The sequence below is a fragment of the Nesoenas mayeri genome, assembly GCF_963082525.1.
Source record: "Nesoenas mayeri genome assembly, chromosome: 3".
Lineage (NCBI taxonomy): Eukaryota > Metazoa > Chordata > Aves > Columbiformes > Columbidae > Nesoenas > Nesoenas mayeri.
Window position 1 is genome coordinate 47,719,029 of NC_137544.1, and position 16,680 is coordinate 47,735,708.

The 16,680-nt window shown below is 39.0% G+C and overlaps 2 protein-coding genes across 2 annotated transcripts in view; both read left to right on the plus strand.

The window, feature by feature from the left end:
- FOXO3 (forkhead box O3) overlaps window positions 1-16,680 on the plus strand; it is a 247,925-nt gene that overhangs the window by 219,027 nt on the left and 12,218 nt on the right. The window lies entirely within an intron of this gene.
- The window catches only part of ARMC2 (armadillo repeat containing 2), a 66,832-nt gene that overhangs the window by 40,334 nt on the left and 9,818 nt on the right, over window positions 1-16,680 (plus strand). Inside the window, exons 12-14 of the mRNA XM_080342082.1 lie at window positions 712-811; window positions 12,171-12,492; window positions 14,027-14,149. Coding sequence (XP_080198208.1) covers window positions 712-811; window positions 12,171-12,492; window positions 14,027-14,149 — 545 coding nt within the window. The remainder of the gene's footprint in view (window positions 1-711; window positions 812-12,170; window positions 12,493-14,026; window positions 14,150-16,680) is intronic.

Sequence of the window (16,680 nt, forward strand, 5' to 3'; positions counted from 1 at the left end):
TCTCTCAGTAACTTTAGGCAGCATCTTTGTAGAGAATATTTTCAAACTGTTCATATTATTCATTTCTCTAAGTCTGTAAGTCTTGCTGCAATTGTTGTAACCGAACCTCAAGACAGATATTTGCTGGTTTTGACTACATGGGAAATAATAAGTTATCCTCATTTATTCTGTTATTGCAGTATTTCTGGTATGGCCAAAGCATGTCCATTCCCTATTTTTGTAATGGTCCAGGTGAGCAGTGTAGGACTGGAGCAGCCGTTTAGGGAACAGACAGAGGTAAAGCCATGACCGCAAGAAGACGTCTTCTCCATTATTTTTGCTGGTGAGAGACGTGTTCTGTGGCTGCTGTCGCATTAGGAGGGGACCCTTCATTTCCACTCCTGTCTGACTTCCCATGTCATCTTGAAATTACACTTCTCCCGTTGAACGCTAAGAAGTGCTAGAGTTAGCACACTGTGCCCATATGGCAAGCAGGTTGGGAAGCTCCTTATGTTTGTGTCTTCCCGTAATTCACTGTGGCAAGGATAGCTGGGCGTCTGTCGTGCTCTTATTTAACTGTGTATGCCTCTACTAGGAGTCAGAGTATTGGCATGAATTTCATTTGTTGGAAAACACAGCTCTGAGAGTCAAAAGCAGAGTGATTTAAAAAAATAATCTGTTGTGGAAAAAAGTACTTTCATTCATTTATATTTTATTTTTGTACCTTTGTAGCAAACTTTCATCCTACGATGACTTCTGTGCAGCTTTAGCAGACTGCTCCAGATGTTACATGTTATTTTTAGCTCTACTGAACAAATACCAGAAGCAGCAGGTCAGTTTTTTTTCTCTTTTGATTTTTATATGTTAATCCTCTGATGTGTCTGTGCATTATTGTGTATAAGCTTGTTTTCAGTGACCTACTTTTATGTGTTTACCAAATAAAAATTTTAAATGGTTGACAACATTTCTAAGTATTATAGTAAATAATGGAAATGAAATAATTTAGATTAAAAATTCAAAGTAATTCAAAGGACAGAGAGTTAACTTGTCTTTTCTTTGCATGTGTAGAAACAGTCCCTTGAGTAGTTGTTTTTCTTAGTTTTAAAAAACACTTTTTTAAAGCAAATAGTTTATCAGAATATTTAATAGTAGGAAATTGTTGGGATTTCTCCTGCCTAGAAGTGTGCATTTGCCAGAGTTAAGCAATTTGAAAGCAGGGGAAAATTTGTTCCTTGATAACTGCATAAGATATCAGAATGTATCTCTCCCCTACCAGAGAAAACTGTATGCCCAGAATACTGCATTTGGAACATTCACCTAGAAGTAAGTGTTTAGAGTTTGTCAAAATGCTTCATGTTACAAGGTAAAATTCTAAGAGTATAGTTGCTGTCAACTTCATTAGAACTTCAAGGGTCAGGTGTTGCTGTAGTGTCCTGCTATAGCACAGGGATCTTTCTTGCGTTTACTGGAGCACTGAAAGGCTACGGGAGTTTGGTGTGGGATCACAGTTTGGAAGTTTGCCACGTTAGTAAGAATGGGGTGCCCCATGTATGGGAAATTACTCAGCTCTGTTGTCAAGTAAGACTGAAGAAGCTAATTTGTATGTAAAGCATAAATGTTCAAAGGTGGAACGAGGTTTCAAAACATACAACATTAAAATCACACTAAGATTATTCTTAAACGTAAGGATCTTTCTTGGTTGCTTCAGCATCTAAACTAGTTGGAGGACATTTAGTTATCCTACCGAATTTATCCCAGGGTTAGTAATTCCTAGATAATTGTTGGAAGGAGGTTCTTTTGTGCTGCTGTTGTTAAAAGCAGTCAATGAAGGTAACCAGATAGCTATGCTGAACAGTCTACTCTTTCTCTTGCCAAATACAAAAATAATTAATCCCTGTTTTCTGCGATAATACACATGGAAGAGGAACAAAGATTAAGTTGTTACTGTTTTTCTAAATGTCTATTGATTAACACTTCTGCAGCATATCTGAGTATTTCTAGGTTCAGGCTGCTCTTGCATTGTACACTCTTCAAAGACACCTTAGTAAAATGCTATGTAAATGGTATGTAAATAATATAAGAAATATCAAAGGCATGCTATTTTACTAGATTTATAGTTACTTTTCTGTGTGAGCACTGTATTAAAAACTCAAAAAATAATGGGACTGGGAGTAAGGAGCTTAAATTGAGTAACGTCTTTGTCTCAGTCTTCATCTGTAATTTTAAGGGGAACTTTTATAGGCTCTTGAGATAATAGCTTTGTGTCATAATGAATTATAGGCTCATATACAAATTCAAATTGTTTGTTGTCAGGTAGCGTTAAGAGTTTAGCTTCTCATCTGTCTACTTTATTAAGTAGTCCTAAAATACATCTTTCTTCACCAGATTAGTATTGCTTTTTGTGTTAAACTGTCAGTTGTTTCATCAAAATACAAATTAGTAAAGAAATAGCTTGTGTAATGAAAAAGTTATCATGTTGTGATGATTGTATATGCAGTTTCTTCAGAATAATTATTTCTTACTGCAGTTTTTAAACAAGCATGCAACTGTCAGCTGTCAGCATAGTGAAGCCCTGCAGAAACAAGAAGAGGGACGTGGATAATATAATGTACAACTTTTTCTGTAGTATATAATAAACACTTGAGCTGTAAGGAGGAGTGCAAATGTTTTTCCTGAGGTGTAGTTGGCACTGCTAATCTTTCTTTTAAAATGCTGACAGCTAGTGAGTTATAGTGTGAGTTGATCTCTGTTGAAAAGAAAACAAGTAACAGCAGTGTGAGTAAAATTGTCTGCCGTGGGAAGAAGCAGCCAAGAGGAGGATAGATCAGTATTATTAATTCAAATAATTAAAAGTCATCAGGACTAAGAACTAATACATTAAGAAAGGAAGTGTGTTTTCTGAACTTTGAGGCTGCAGAGTTCGTGGGGTTGGGTTTTTTAACTATCAGCCATGGCAGCTAGAAACATACTGCAGGAAAAACTAAAAGAAAACCAGCATTCAGATTTTCTCAGGTGCTTTCATAACTGTGACTTTTAAAATAAGCGTCAAATATTGTGAAAATAAAAATGCGAGCACTGGAAATAAGATTAATGACTTGCTCCCACACCACACACTGAATTCCCCAGCCGCCACTCAAATAGTCTGTTCTTCTCACCACATGCAGGTTCAGCTCTTTCCTTTTTTTTTCCCCTCAGCTTGTTTTCTCTCTTGGGTAAAAAGAGTCAGAGGGAATGGGAGAATCGTAATTTAATTACGTGAGAAAGACTTTTGGGGAAATCGAGTTGGCAAGACTTGCTAAATTCCATGTGTTATAGTCTTAGGTAAGGAGACTACAGAAGATTGGAAGAGCTGGATCTGCAAGGTAGGACTGGGGAATTCAACAGTGCTTTTCTCTACATCTGAAGTACGTGTTCTGTTGGGCTTCACTCATGGTTGGTTTTGGAGCAAGCTTTTGTGGAGTAACCAAACGTCCTTGGTGGCTGCCAGATGCTGCAAAAGGTGTCAGAAGTGTTCTTGTAGAGCTTCCACCTTGCAGGATGAGCTGTGCGTGCTTCTGTTTCTAGTCAGCATTATAGTCTTTTGCCTGTCTCCAGAAATCTTTTAACATGATGCTGTTCCGCGCTCCCAGATCATCATCATCTCTAAGCTTTTCAGATAAGCTATATAAAGGATGACTTTCTCAGGCTATGGCTAATGTCATAAGTCACAAGGACGCCCTGCTTTTGGAGCACTGAGGTTGCCTGAATCGGGCAGTAGCTTCTGCTCTGCCAGCTTCTGAGTCAACTTTTATCGTTGTACAATGAGGAGTCTTGTTTTCAATCTTAAGTGCACAAACACAAGGTGTGATACCGACATTTGCATAGAAGAAATCTTGTACCTGTTGTATACAAAAGACCCTTTATACTTGTGTAGCCTGCCTTTTTAATTAGAAAACATTTGTTAAGTATCTGACATCACTGCATCACTGGATGCAGCAATTGCCTATTTAGCAAAAGAATAATCATACTGGGTCACATGGAAGTTTCATCAAGGTGACCGTCCATACTTGGCAGTGGTGAAAATCAGATGCCCAGAGAACAGTTAAAACATAGCAAGCATATATGATACTCCCTGCATATACGCACCAAACCTTCGGCTCTTTCCAGTTTGGAAACTTCCTCAGCCAGCTGTGGTTCTCTGTGTATGAAATAAACCTCAGTGGACTTCTTTTCCCATGAAATTTCTACAGTCTTCCCTCTATCCCACATAAATTTCTAACATCTTAAACATCCATTGGCAAGGAGTTGCTGTAGCAACTGCCCATTGCACAAATAATTCCTTTTGCTTGTTTTTAATTTGGCCTTCACTACCTTTATTTGATTCCTTCTGGTTCTTATATTGAGAAGTTGGTGAATATTTAATCCCTCTTTGAGTTCTGACTTTTCCAGGCTGAAGAGTCCTTGCTTACTTAAGAGTCCATGCTTGTTTGGTCCTTTTTGATATAGAGGCTACTCCCTACATTGTGCATCTATGTTGCTTTTCTCAGAGTTTTTTACAGTCCCATGTCCTGTATCTTTTTTTCTGAGATAAGGAGAACAGAACATGGAAGTTAAGATGTGGCAATATCATAGATTTGTGTTCCTGCATAAGTTTATTTCCCAGGAATTCCCCAAATTTTGTTTGCTTTCTTGACCTCCTGTAAGCATTAAACCCTCATAAGGAACCTCTCATTTACCCTGAGATTGCTCTCCAAGTGGTTATGGTTGTTCAAAAGCTCTAATTTTATACATTGAAGTGTGGCTGTTCTGTGTTTTTCCACATGGATCATTTCATGCTTATCTGCATTTAAATTTCATCTGCAATTTTATTACCAGTTGACAACAAATCCATTTTCTGCTTTTCAGTCAGTGTTCATCTTTGCTAATTTGAATATCTTAGAGTCATCAGCAAACTCTTCCATATCGCTGCTGTCACCCACTTTACTATGTTGTTCGTGGAGAAATTGAAGGCAACAGTTCCCAGCACAGAACCCTGTAGAACTCCACTGGTCATCTTCTGCCATGGCAGGAACTGCTGATTTACTCTATCTTCCATCCTTTAGTCATTTGTGCACACTGGGACATTCTCCCTTACATCATGACTGCTTAGTTTCACTAGGATTTTGGTGAGTGGCTTTGTCAGAAGTCTCCTGGAAAGCCAGATGGGTGAGATCCAATGGGTCTCCTTTACTCATGGTTGTCTATCCCTTCAAAGAACTCAGGAATTGGGTGAGAAGTCTTAAAACTGTTTGCTCTGGCTGTCCACTAATGTTATTGTTCTTTTTTATGGTTTCTTCTAATTTGTCTGGTACAGATGCCAGGCATGAATCTCACTTGGATCTTTTTCTAGAAATAGATTGCATGTTTGTTACCCTTCCAGTCCTTAGGCATCAAGGCAGTTTTGAGAGGTTGCACATCACTGTTATTTAAGTCATTAGTTCTTTTAAAACTGCTGGGTGATTGTCCAGGGCCGATGATTTGTTACTGTTTGTTTTGTCAGTTGATGCCTTAAAATTGTTTGTGATCACTTCAGTTTTGGGCAGATCCTGTGAGGAGTCTTCCCCAGAGGAGGCTGTAGCATTGAGATCTCCCCAGTTGCTTTCATGGTGGCCATGAACCAATGCAAAGAACTCATTTAGCTTCTCTGCAGTGGCATGTTCTTCTCTGAATGCTCCTGGTTTGTCCTGATCATGAAGCAGTTCTGCAGATTCTGGCAAACTTCCTGGTCCTGATACATTTGAAAAGATTTATTATTTTTGCATCTCTTGCATCAGCTAGTAGAACTGCACTAATTTACAATTTTAATTTGCATGCTTCTTTACCTGTTTGATTTAACAGTCAGTTTGTCAGAAACAATTTATTAAATGACGAATAGACTGATATTGCTTTGCCATCTTCTCTAAGGAGATGGCCGCATTTATTGGATTCACCGTGCCTGGACCTGCCCAGCTTTCTTCCCAAATGCATCTGCCAGGTAGCGGGTCCCAAATCACTTAATACACTTCTGTGAGCAAGCAGGCTTCTGCTTGTGAGACTATTTCTTGTCTCCCTCCCAGAAAAAGACTCATTTTTAGGGCTGTCGCATGTCCTTTTTTGCTCTTAGGATTGCTGCAGTGAGGAAGATTGTCACAGTGGGGGCCTATAAATGCAGATAATATCTCCACTTTGTTTCTGGCTTTATTTATTAGACAAAGGCTTATCTGCATGCAATGACTGGCCTTCCCGGCTGTTTTTTGGCTGGCTTATGGAGAATTCTGTGGTGAGTTCCCAGGAACTCACTATTTGACTCTTTCAGTTAGTCACGTAAGTCATGTAGTACCCCAAAGCAACCACAGGCACTTAGCAACAGGGTCTGATGCTGCAGCTGTATTCAGTTTAAATATACATGCCTGCCTCTTTAATGCTTTGAGAGTATTATTGATATTCTGCTCAGTAGCATCATAGTCTCGTAAGACATGGAATATTTTTTTATTCTTCTTATTTTAATTGGGTATGATGGTGAGTTTCTGTATCCATAACTTGCCTCTGAAGAAATAAATGGTCATCAGTGCTGACATAAGTGTTTTTTGTGTTTTGCTAACTCACTTTTCCTGTCTGTGCCATCCTTCTTTGAGGCTGGGGACAGCTGTTTGTGTGACTGCGTGATACATCAGGTCACAGAACTAATCCAATTTCCTTAAAAACTGAAAAAAAGAACCCCAGTCCTTTGCTGGGTTATCACCTGCATTGCTTTCCAGTCTGGTTTGTTGAACAGCCATGTAAACATTTCCTTGTTCACATATACTGGGGAAACAATACAAGAGAGGAACCAAACTGACTGGAGAGGAGAGTGAGTGCTGTTCCTGCCACCACTGCTGCTGAAATGCTTGTCAGGGTGACCCTTTGAAGAACTTGCATAGATCATGTGGTTCCTTTCTCTTATATTTACAACTACATATTTTCAGTTGTATTCCTCCCCCCTCTAGCCCAGCAGTATAATAGTACCTTGAACAATTAAAAAAAACCTGTAAGGGAGGGGATATTGACCAGTAAAGAACCCATATATAAGATTCTTCTCCTGTGTTTTGTGTGTGCACATACATATCCATAACTGATCATTTGTTCTCCCTGAATTAACATTTATCTCAAGAAAGGAAGAATCCATTTTAGGATATTCTGGGAACTCTGAAGGAATTTCTCTGCTGATAAATCTGAATAACCATTCTTTCCATACAGTATGATTTCTGACAGTATGCTGAGCTGATAGTATATTTGCATCTTCCTAATACTGTGGGTTTTGGGGTTGGTTTTTATTTTGTCTCAAAAGGTAAATGTGGTAGGGAATGTGCAAAATGTGTGATACATACTCTGAATATAAAGTTATCAGGAATGTAGATCTCAAAGTGTGTAGTCAACCAGGCTCCATTGGCATATATCATATAGAAACCTGCCATTCTGGTGTATCAAAAGATACAAGAGTGTGAATGTAATTACTGGATAGATAAGCGTTAGATTATCAGATAGGAATAATAAGAAGGTATTACTGCCTGGTGTGACAGAAACTGTCACTAAAATATTTTGCCTTATTTTTTGGTATTCTTTTCTACAAGAGATGTTGAAAGCTTGAGAACAGCTCTAAAAAGAGCTAAAAGAATGATTAGAGTTAAAAAAAAAACCCAAACAACCCAAGGTTATGCAAATTAATTTGTCAGTGACAAAGGTCAGACCATTAGCAAGTTTAGCAAGTTGGATATTAATAGTATCTGCACAAGGAAGACATTTCTGTTAGCAGACCATCCTTTAGCAAAAGAGATAATAAGATATAGTGTCTGAAGCTGTACAAATTTAAACTAGTAATAACAATATAGATTTTAACCAGGGAGATCAGTAAGCACTGAAACAATACCATGGAGGATACAATTTTCAACTTTTCTTTTCAGTTCATGATTTCTGAAATGTTTTTCATGAGAGAGCGTAAACTGCTTTTCCTCAGATGTTGTTCTGGTGACAATGGGCTTGCTTCGTTACTTTTCCCAGATTTTTACAAACCTCAGGGTATAAGTTCTTCATTGCTAGAAGTCACTAAGTGCAAATGAACCCTTTTCCGAAAAGATTACCTAAACAGATCAGATTTTTGGATGTAGAAATTATTGGGTAGGGTCCTGTGGTGTGTGATAACACATAAATATAAACACATTGTTCTAATGGCTTCTCTTTCTCCTCAAATGCATTTATATTTGCAGGGAAAGGAGATTTGCTTTTTACTGACAAAGTACTCCCTGCTGTCACTGTGCCAAAGCTTCTCTGCTCCTTGTTTCAGGTCCCTCAGTCAAGAACGTCTTCATTTGCTTTTGATACTTCAAGGGTATTCACAGAATCACAGAATGTTAGGGATTGGATTCTCCCATACACACATCCTTCCTCCCCCTCCCCCTTATTTCTTCTTTAAATCAATTTTCCTTTTGGATCATTTGTTATTTCTGGGTTTAAGCAGGAATTTTCACAGCCAGAATGTCACCTCTAGGTGAATCCTTACTGTGTTTGGAAGAGATTAGCTCCAGGATAGCATGATTACTCTGATTACCCTGCAAATGAAAGTCTTACATTTTCTTTCCAAGGTACACAATAAAGCAGAAATACAATTTTGGAAGTGAGGTGTAAGTGAGAGTTGAACGAGCCCTAGAAGCAGTTCGTACTGCTGGATGGGTGGTAGAATTTTGGCTGCCTCCATTGAAGTTTATGTAACATGGGGACCACATTTCATTTCACAGCTGGAGATTCAATAGGAACCCAGCTGCTGGCATCTGATTTTTTTATTATTATTATTATTTTTTTTTTTCATCCTATTTTTTCCCCTTCTGAGGGTCCAAATACCAAATAGACTGACAACCAGTACTTGGCCAACATGTACAAGCTCTAGAATGGACTCCCTTATTTATCTTGCTTTCCTTAGAAATTACTGACCTAATTGGCTTTCCATTCTTACTGATAAGTAAACCTGTACTATTTGTACCTCTGTTTATCATGCTTTACACTGAAAGGCAGGTACTTTTTAATTGCCAAGATAAACTGCTGTCAAGTTCTGCGACTCAGCAAGTACACTGGGTACCTTTGGTACTGGGACGGTGCAAGGAATAGATTTTTACAAGTAGATAAGCAAAGGAATCTTTCCCAACAGTGATCAAACATATATGGTTCTGGTTGTCAGAAAAATAACAGTTAAACGCTAGTGGAATATGTGGTGCCATTAACCCCTTTAGAAAAAAAAAAACAATAGCAGTTTCTTTGTAGATTGAAGAAGCAAAGACAAAAATCAGTTCTTCTTTCCAGCTTTTCTTGATATGTTTCGTGAAATTTGTTTGTATAATTGAAGCTGTGTGGTCTCCTATATAACCTTCCAATCAGGTTTGGGTATACACTGTGGACAGCATGTCTCACATGCACACCTCATTGTAAAAAGATGAAATAATTGAGTGTAATTCCTATCTTTATTTTGTCTTTAGTGTTAAAACCTCCATATTATATAAAGCATATATAAATGACTAGTTATTTTTCTGTAAGTGTGCAAGAATGTCTGAAATGCCATATGCATTAATACTGGAAACATTTGGAAATGTATAATCTCGTTTATTATACTGGGGTTTTTTTGTTATGTACAGAAAGGCCCGTGAGCCTTGTACAGGTTTAGTCTTGCAAGCAGTTTCAAAATGCCATTCATTTTTACATGTGTTTCTTTATACAACTGGTGTTTCTTATTCTGTCAGTGCTTAACCTATGAAGATTTTTTTAAAAATATAGCAAAAAATAATATGAACCCTCTGAGTATTATGCTACTCAGGAGAAGCTGTACCAGGTTTTCTCTTTGACTCCGCTAGTTAAACTTTCACTGAAAGATAATGAAACTTGGGTAATGTGCTATTAAAACCGGATGCGCTTAGCTAAAAGGAAGTATTTTCTAAGTTGGTTTTGCTAGCCTGGAGGTGGAAAGCACAGCTGAGATCACACTTCTCAAAATACCAGTTGATTGCTGTAGGTACCTGTTTGTCTGTGTTCCCATTGGGTACGGCTGTTGCTGGGCTGATACTGTTTTGCCCAAAATTAGAAAGTCAATATAAACAAGTCAAACTAGACTGCCTGCTCTTTTCAGTTCTCTCTTCTGATTCATCAGTTGTTTGTTTCAAATTCTTACAGCCTTTGTGAGTTGGGGGTTGTGCCAGCAAAGGTGAAAGCTTTTAGTGGTTAATCACTAAGAATGATTATGAAAATTGGTCTTGATGACATTTAGATACAAGCAAAAATATGATGCCTCATTAAATAAAAAAGTGGGTCCTGCAGAGTGATCATATTAAATGCATGGATGCGAGAACCTATTCATCGTTTAGGACACTGCCTGCTTCTCATATTCAGGGATAACATTCATCGTCTTGACCCTGAAAGGTTGCTATTGCCAATGTCTTGTAGCAGAGGCTTAAGACTTGGAACTTATTGATGAAGGGATGTATGAAAGAAGGATTCACTGCTTACACATGTTTTTTTTCCCCTTCAGTATTAGTTTCTATACTTCGACAAGTTGTACTGTGCCTGGTTAACTTATGTTATTAATACCAGGGAGGATTAGAGTATCTGTGAATATAACTGTTTGAAATAGAACAGCATGTAAATTGCTTAGCCAAATTCTAGGTGAGTGCAAGTATGGTAATTTAGCAGCTAAAGGTAGATGGCTGTGTGGTACTTGAAGAAACGCTGTTACTTTTCCTGTACTCTTAAGATAAAGCTACGTACTTCTCTTTTTGGAAATGAGTTGGTTTTGATGCAAGTGACAGAGGTCAGTGTTTTAATTAGTTTATACCTGGGTTAGCTCAGACTTTCAGAATTTATTTTTTTCTTCTTCCATACAGGTGGGTAAGAAAAAGATGGGGATGTTGTTGCATACCATTCAGTTAGGGTCCACTAGTCCTGCCAAAAAAAAGGCTATTTCTCAGTATGTGCAAAATGAAGCAACAAGAGGGTGTAATTCTATATCCCACTAAAGGGCAGGGATGGAAAGTGCTTTAAGAGAGCACCTTGGTTGAATCATAAGATCTCCAGATACTGTATAGAAATAGAAAGTAGGTCTCATTTAGCAATGGTAAGAATAAAAGCATAGCAAGAACATGTAATATCAGAATCAGAAAAAAAAAAAGGCACGAAATGAGATCAAACTAGAAAGAGACATAAAAAGAAACAAATCAACTTTCTATAGTGCATTAATAGTGAGAAGACAATAAGGAAATAATAGCTGCAGTGTTCAGAAGATTAAAATTATTGACAGATACCACTGTGAATAGTGAAGTGTGGAATGGCTTTTCTTCTTTTTCTGAAAGGGTTAAGTATGGTCAAATGATTAATCTCTATTTCAGCCTGAGTTCTTTATCACTAACAAATGAGCTGCAGCATATTTAAGTGTCTTCAAACCAGCCAGGCCTGATGAAATTTACCCTTTGGTGTTTACAAAAGGACAGAAAGGGGTAATGTCTCTGGGATTCTTGAAAAGTTCTGTAGGATGGCAAGGCTGTAGGGCACCTGTCTTTAAAAGGAGAAAGAGGAGGAACTTGAAAACAAGAAACAACAACAAAAAAACCAACAAACAGCAGACTGGCCAGTTAAGATTACATTTCTGGTAAAAATCTGGAACAAACAATTCAGCTCTCTATAAGCAGTTGGACGTAACAAGGAAACGAGTAAGAGTTAACATGGATTTAACAGTAACAAATCAAAGGGAAAGTCGTTTTGTTAACCTCTGCAGTGGGTAAGAGTCCTGGAGTGGCAGGGGGAGTGGTGGTCTTGAGCCATCACAACTGGCGTTTGCTTACTTGGCTAAGCTCTGGCCCATATGATTATTCTAGTTATATAAAGTGCTGTTTTAAGATTACTGTGGGATTGGTAAAAATAGATGACCTATACTAAGTATATCCCATTAGTAATTACCCCAATGCTATACTAGTTCTGTCAGATGTTTTTGATTTCTTTTGTAAACCAGGTTAGGAAAAATAGTAATATAAGAAATTATTTCTAGTTGCTGTATTTGGCATTCCTTCATTGTTCTTGACCTGCTATTAACTGAATTGTGAAGCAAATTAAGTATTATCTTCTCTTTAAGCAGCTAATAGCTTTTGATGTTTTCTGTGTAATATGGTTTATTTCTTTTACTGCAGGATTTGGTTATCCGTATCATCTTCATTCTTGGTAATTTAACAGAAAAGAATAACCAGGCCCGTGAGCAGTTTTTTAAAGAAAGAGGAAGTGTTAACACCTTGATATCATTATTCCAAACCTACCATGAACTTGATTTGGATGCACAGAAATCATACCATGAAGGAAGAGGGGAAGAAAGAAAACACCCAAAGCATCCTTCAGAAGCAGAAGATGTTCTGATAAAACTGATAAGAGTGCTGGCCAATCTCTCCATTCATCGCAGTGTAGGAGCAGCTCTGGCAGCTGCCCCTCGCATTGTAGAATTACTTGTTACAGTTCTAGGTAATATAATCTACGTGTTGTGTGTTATCTTTGTTCAGTCTGTAAGGAGAGTTTAGCGTTTTTCTACGTGGTCTTCTTACCTAGGTTGAGCCATAACTAAATCGGTTTCATTGCTAAAATAACAAAGTCAGGCTGCTGATATTCATAAACCGTTTAATGTAGAAGGTCTGTTTGAGACAGTGGAAGCACTGCTGCTTTGGTACTGACATTTTAATGTCTGGGGAAAGATGTCGAAGTGTTTCATTCAGTAATAAGATTTGCAGATATCATTAAACATAAGGAAGCAAATTTTATTTTAAATACATCTCAGTAAGAGTTCATATCTATAAGGGAAGTCTGTTCTTATCAGGTGCTACATACGTGTGTTTGGTGTTTTTATGGTTTGCAGGTTTTGTGACTGTTCAGGATTGAGTATTCCTTTTTTCCCCACACCCATAATTTTCAGCCTCCTAAAAAAATGTCCTTTTATTTTTTCTTCTTTTTCAAACTTTCAGTCTTTATCTCTCTCAGGTGGAAGGGCATGTCTTTTTCCTTCCCAACAGATGCTTATGACTGCAGTTCCTTTACTGCTTACTGATCCTTTTGTAAATCTAATTACAGGCTAGGACTGGGCAGTCTGCTCTCCCCATAGCAGAGTTTAGAGGTGACAAGATACATCTCAAAGAACTCAGTATATTTTAGTATGTGATGAGAACATTAAATATTACATAAAGGCAGTCAACCTGCTTATGTGCTGTGCTAATTTACCAGTCTTACCCACCAGCCATGGGGATTAGAGAACGCAGATTCCCAACTTTGTCTGTTCTGTCTTAAACCCTGTAGGAGATTGGAACAGTCTTGATTGTTGTGTAAGTGCTTTCAAGCCTCGAAGCTTCTCTCTGTCACCCTCCACTCTCTGAGCACTTGATCAGTTAGTTTACCACAAAATGTTCTCTCTTCCTATGAGCTTATCCCACTTTTATTTCCTTCACTCCTTGTTTCTGAGGCCAGAAACCTCAGAGAAATCAGTATGCACAACTTTCAGAATTGCTGATGCGATTTTGCACTTGTTAACATTCTGTCAGGAACTCTAAGAGAGAAAATATTTCAAATATTGTTAATTTTTTTTCTTTTTTTCTTTTTTTTTTCTGGTACCTGACATTTCAGTATAATAGTCCTTGGTATTTCTCTGTGTCTATCACACAGGCCTATTTCTGCATGTGGACTTTCCTCAGTTCCATCTTAAAGCAGCAAACAGGATCTGTAAAATTTGTTAACTAACTTGATTTTAAACTATGTTGCCTTAGTCACAATGATTTCTGTAGCTGAAGAGTTGGAAAGAATGACTTTGAATTGCCATTTTTAGATCAGCTGTTCCTGTTCGCTTCTGCCATGTTACCAAAAAACAGGATAGGTGTCTATAATAGTGGCCATGTAAACTATGATTCAGTTTGCTTCTGAGATACAATGCACTGCTAAGTTCGAGTCATGTGCGTGTGTATGTACATACGCATATGTGGGTTTTTTTGTTTTGTTTTGTTTTTTTCACTGTCAGAATACAAGTCAGTTGATGACTGTGAGGAGTTGGTCATCAATGCTGCAACAACAATCAACAACTTATCCTACTACAAAGTGGAGAGTTCTGCTGTTCAAGACAAGAAGATACACATTGCTGAAAGTAAGGACTTTTAAACAGTACTTTTTGTATAGGTTTTTGAAAGTGGAAGTTATACATACTGTATTTTGACACTGCAGAAAATAAAGACCCAGATAGTGTTTTATGGTATCATATTGCAGGAATACGAGGTTCATAGGGTTAAATTCTTCCTATGATGATTTCTCATTCTTTTGAAATATAATTCTATGACTTGTGTGAAAATAGTCAGCTTGTTGACAAAACCCATTGTTTTCCTCCCCAGAGGAATTTATCACGTTGTTTTCTGTTTAGCAATTTTTGCTAGACTTGTTCAAAAACCATGCACCTGAGCCAAAATAATCATGTTGCTTTTTACTTATCAGAGTATGGTAAGAAAGGTTTTTTCTTCCTAGTACCTTGTAGACCTGCAAAATCTGGTTTATGACTGTTTCTGGCTTATAAATGCATTGGCAGTATAAGAGCTGTGTGATTCTCTCCCCTCTGACAGTATGGACAATAGTTCTATTTCAGTGATGTGTAAGAACTGCACCTGAATTCTAGGACTCAGTGTTATACAGAAGTCAGGGAGTCTACGTCTTGCACACCTTTCTCTCCAAATAGACAAGAAATTGGGGAGAAATAGAGCCTGAATTTCACACAACAGGTAGAATCATAGAATGTCCCGAGTTGGAAGGGACACACAAGGATCAATGAGTCCAACTTATGTCCCTGCATATGACAACCCCAGAGTTCACATCATGTGTCTGAAGGCATTGTCCAGTCTCTTCTTGAACACTGTCAGGCTTGGGGCTGTGACACCTCCCTGGGGAGCCTGTTCCAGTGCTCCACCACCCTCTGGGGGAAGAACCTTTTCCTAATATTCTGTCTGTCAACCTAGTGCTCTGACTGGTAGATCTCATATTCTCTCTGGGTAACAGTTCTCCTGTTCTGTCATGAGTCATTTTATCACCCGTAAGCCAGCAGTCTCTTATTGCTAGTTGGAAAAATGTGGAAACAGATGACTTCTCTGCCAGTCCCGTTTGCTCTCCCTCTCCTGTTTTTATTGTTAGCATGTGGAACCAGTCCTATCACCTTTCCTCTGCCTGAACTGAGGAGAGAGAAAGCCTTTTGATAGAAGACCAGCAGGCTTCCTCCTCCAGGAGACATTTTAGGAATACTTGCTGTTTGATACAAGGGTGGATCCCAAAAACAAACAAAAAATCATTTTGGATGTCTCTTTAAGACAAGTTCAAGGCACGTTCAGAACTGCAACATTTAAAGATAGAAGTAATGGGAATAAAGCCAGCCTCTTTGCTATATTTTTTTTCTCTCACTTTTCTGTGGCAGAAGGGTTAAGGGTTCACTGATTTGAGTCCTTTATATGATGGACTGATTTCAGTGGTTCACTTCACACTCATAGAAGACTGACAAATGTGACTTCTGTAACATCGCTCCCTTGCCATGCACTGAAAACCTACATGGTGGTAGCTCTTCCTAGGAAATCACAGAATCATAGCATGGTTTGGATTGGAAGGAACCTTAAAGATCATCTAGTTCCAACCCCCCTGCCATGAGCAGGGACACCTTACACTAGACCAGGTTGCTCAAAGCCCCATCCAACTTGGCCTTGAACACTTCCAGGGATGGGGCATCCACAGCTTCTCTGGGCAGCCTGTTCCAGTGCCTCACTAACCCTCATGGGGAAGAATTTGTTCCTTATATCTAATCTGAGTCTACCCTCTTTCAGTTTAAATCCATTAGGCATTGTCCTGTCACCACAGACCCTTGTAAAAAGTCCATCTCCATCTTTCTTGTGGGTCCTCTTAAGTACTGGAAGGCTCCAAAAAGGTTTCCCTGGGGCCTTCTCCAGGCAGAACAACCCCAACTCTCCCAGCCTGTCTTCACAGGAGAGGTGCTCCAGCCCTCTGATCATCTTGGTGGCCTCCTCTAGACTTGCTCCAACAGGTCCATGTCCTTCTTATGTTGGATGCCCCAGAGCTGGATGCAGTGCTCCAAGTAGGGTATCACAGGAGTGGAATACAGGGCAAGAATCATCTACCTCGACCTGCTGGTCACGCTGCTTTTGATGCAGCCCAGGATGCAGTTGGCTTTCTGGGCTGCAAGCGCACAGTGCTGGGTCATGTTGGGCTTCTCATCAACCAGCACCCCAAGTCCTTCTCCTCAGGGCTGCTCTCAATCCATTCTCTGCCCAGCCTGTATTTGTGCTTGGGATTGCCCCAACCCATGTGCAGGAGCTTGAACTTGGCTTTGTTGAACTTCATGAGGTTTGCACAGGCCAACCTCTCAAGCCTGTCACGATCCCTCTGTATGGCATCCCTCCTTCCAGTGTGTCGACTGCACCACTCAGCTTGGTGTCATCCATAAACTTGCTGAGAGTGCACTCAGTCCTACCGAAGATGTTAAACAGTGCCGGTCCCAATACCGACCCCTGAGGATTGCCACCCATCACTGATCTCCACTTGGACATTGAGCCATTGACCATGACCAGCCAATTCCTTATCTTTATCCTTCTTGATGCTCCTTGGACTGCTCCTGGCTGTATCGCCACTGCC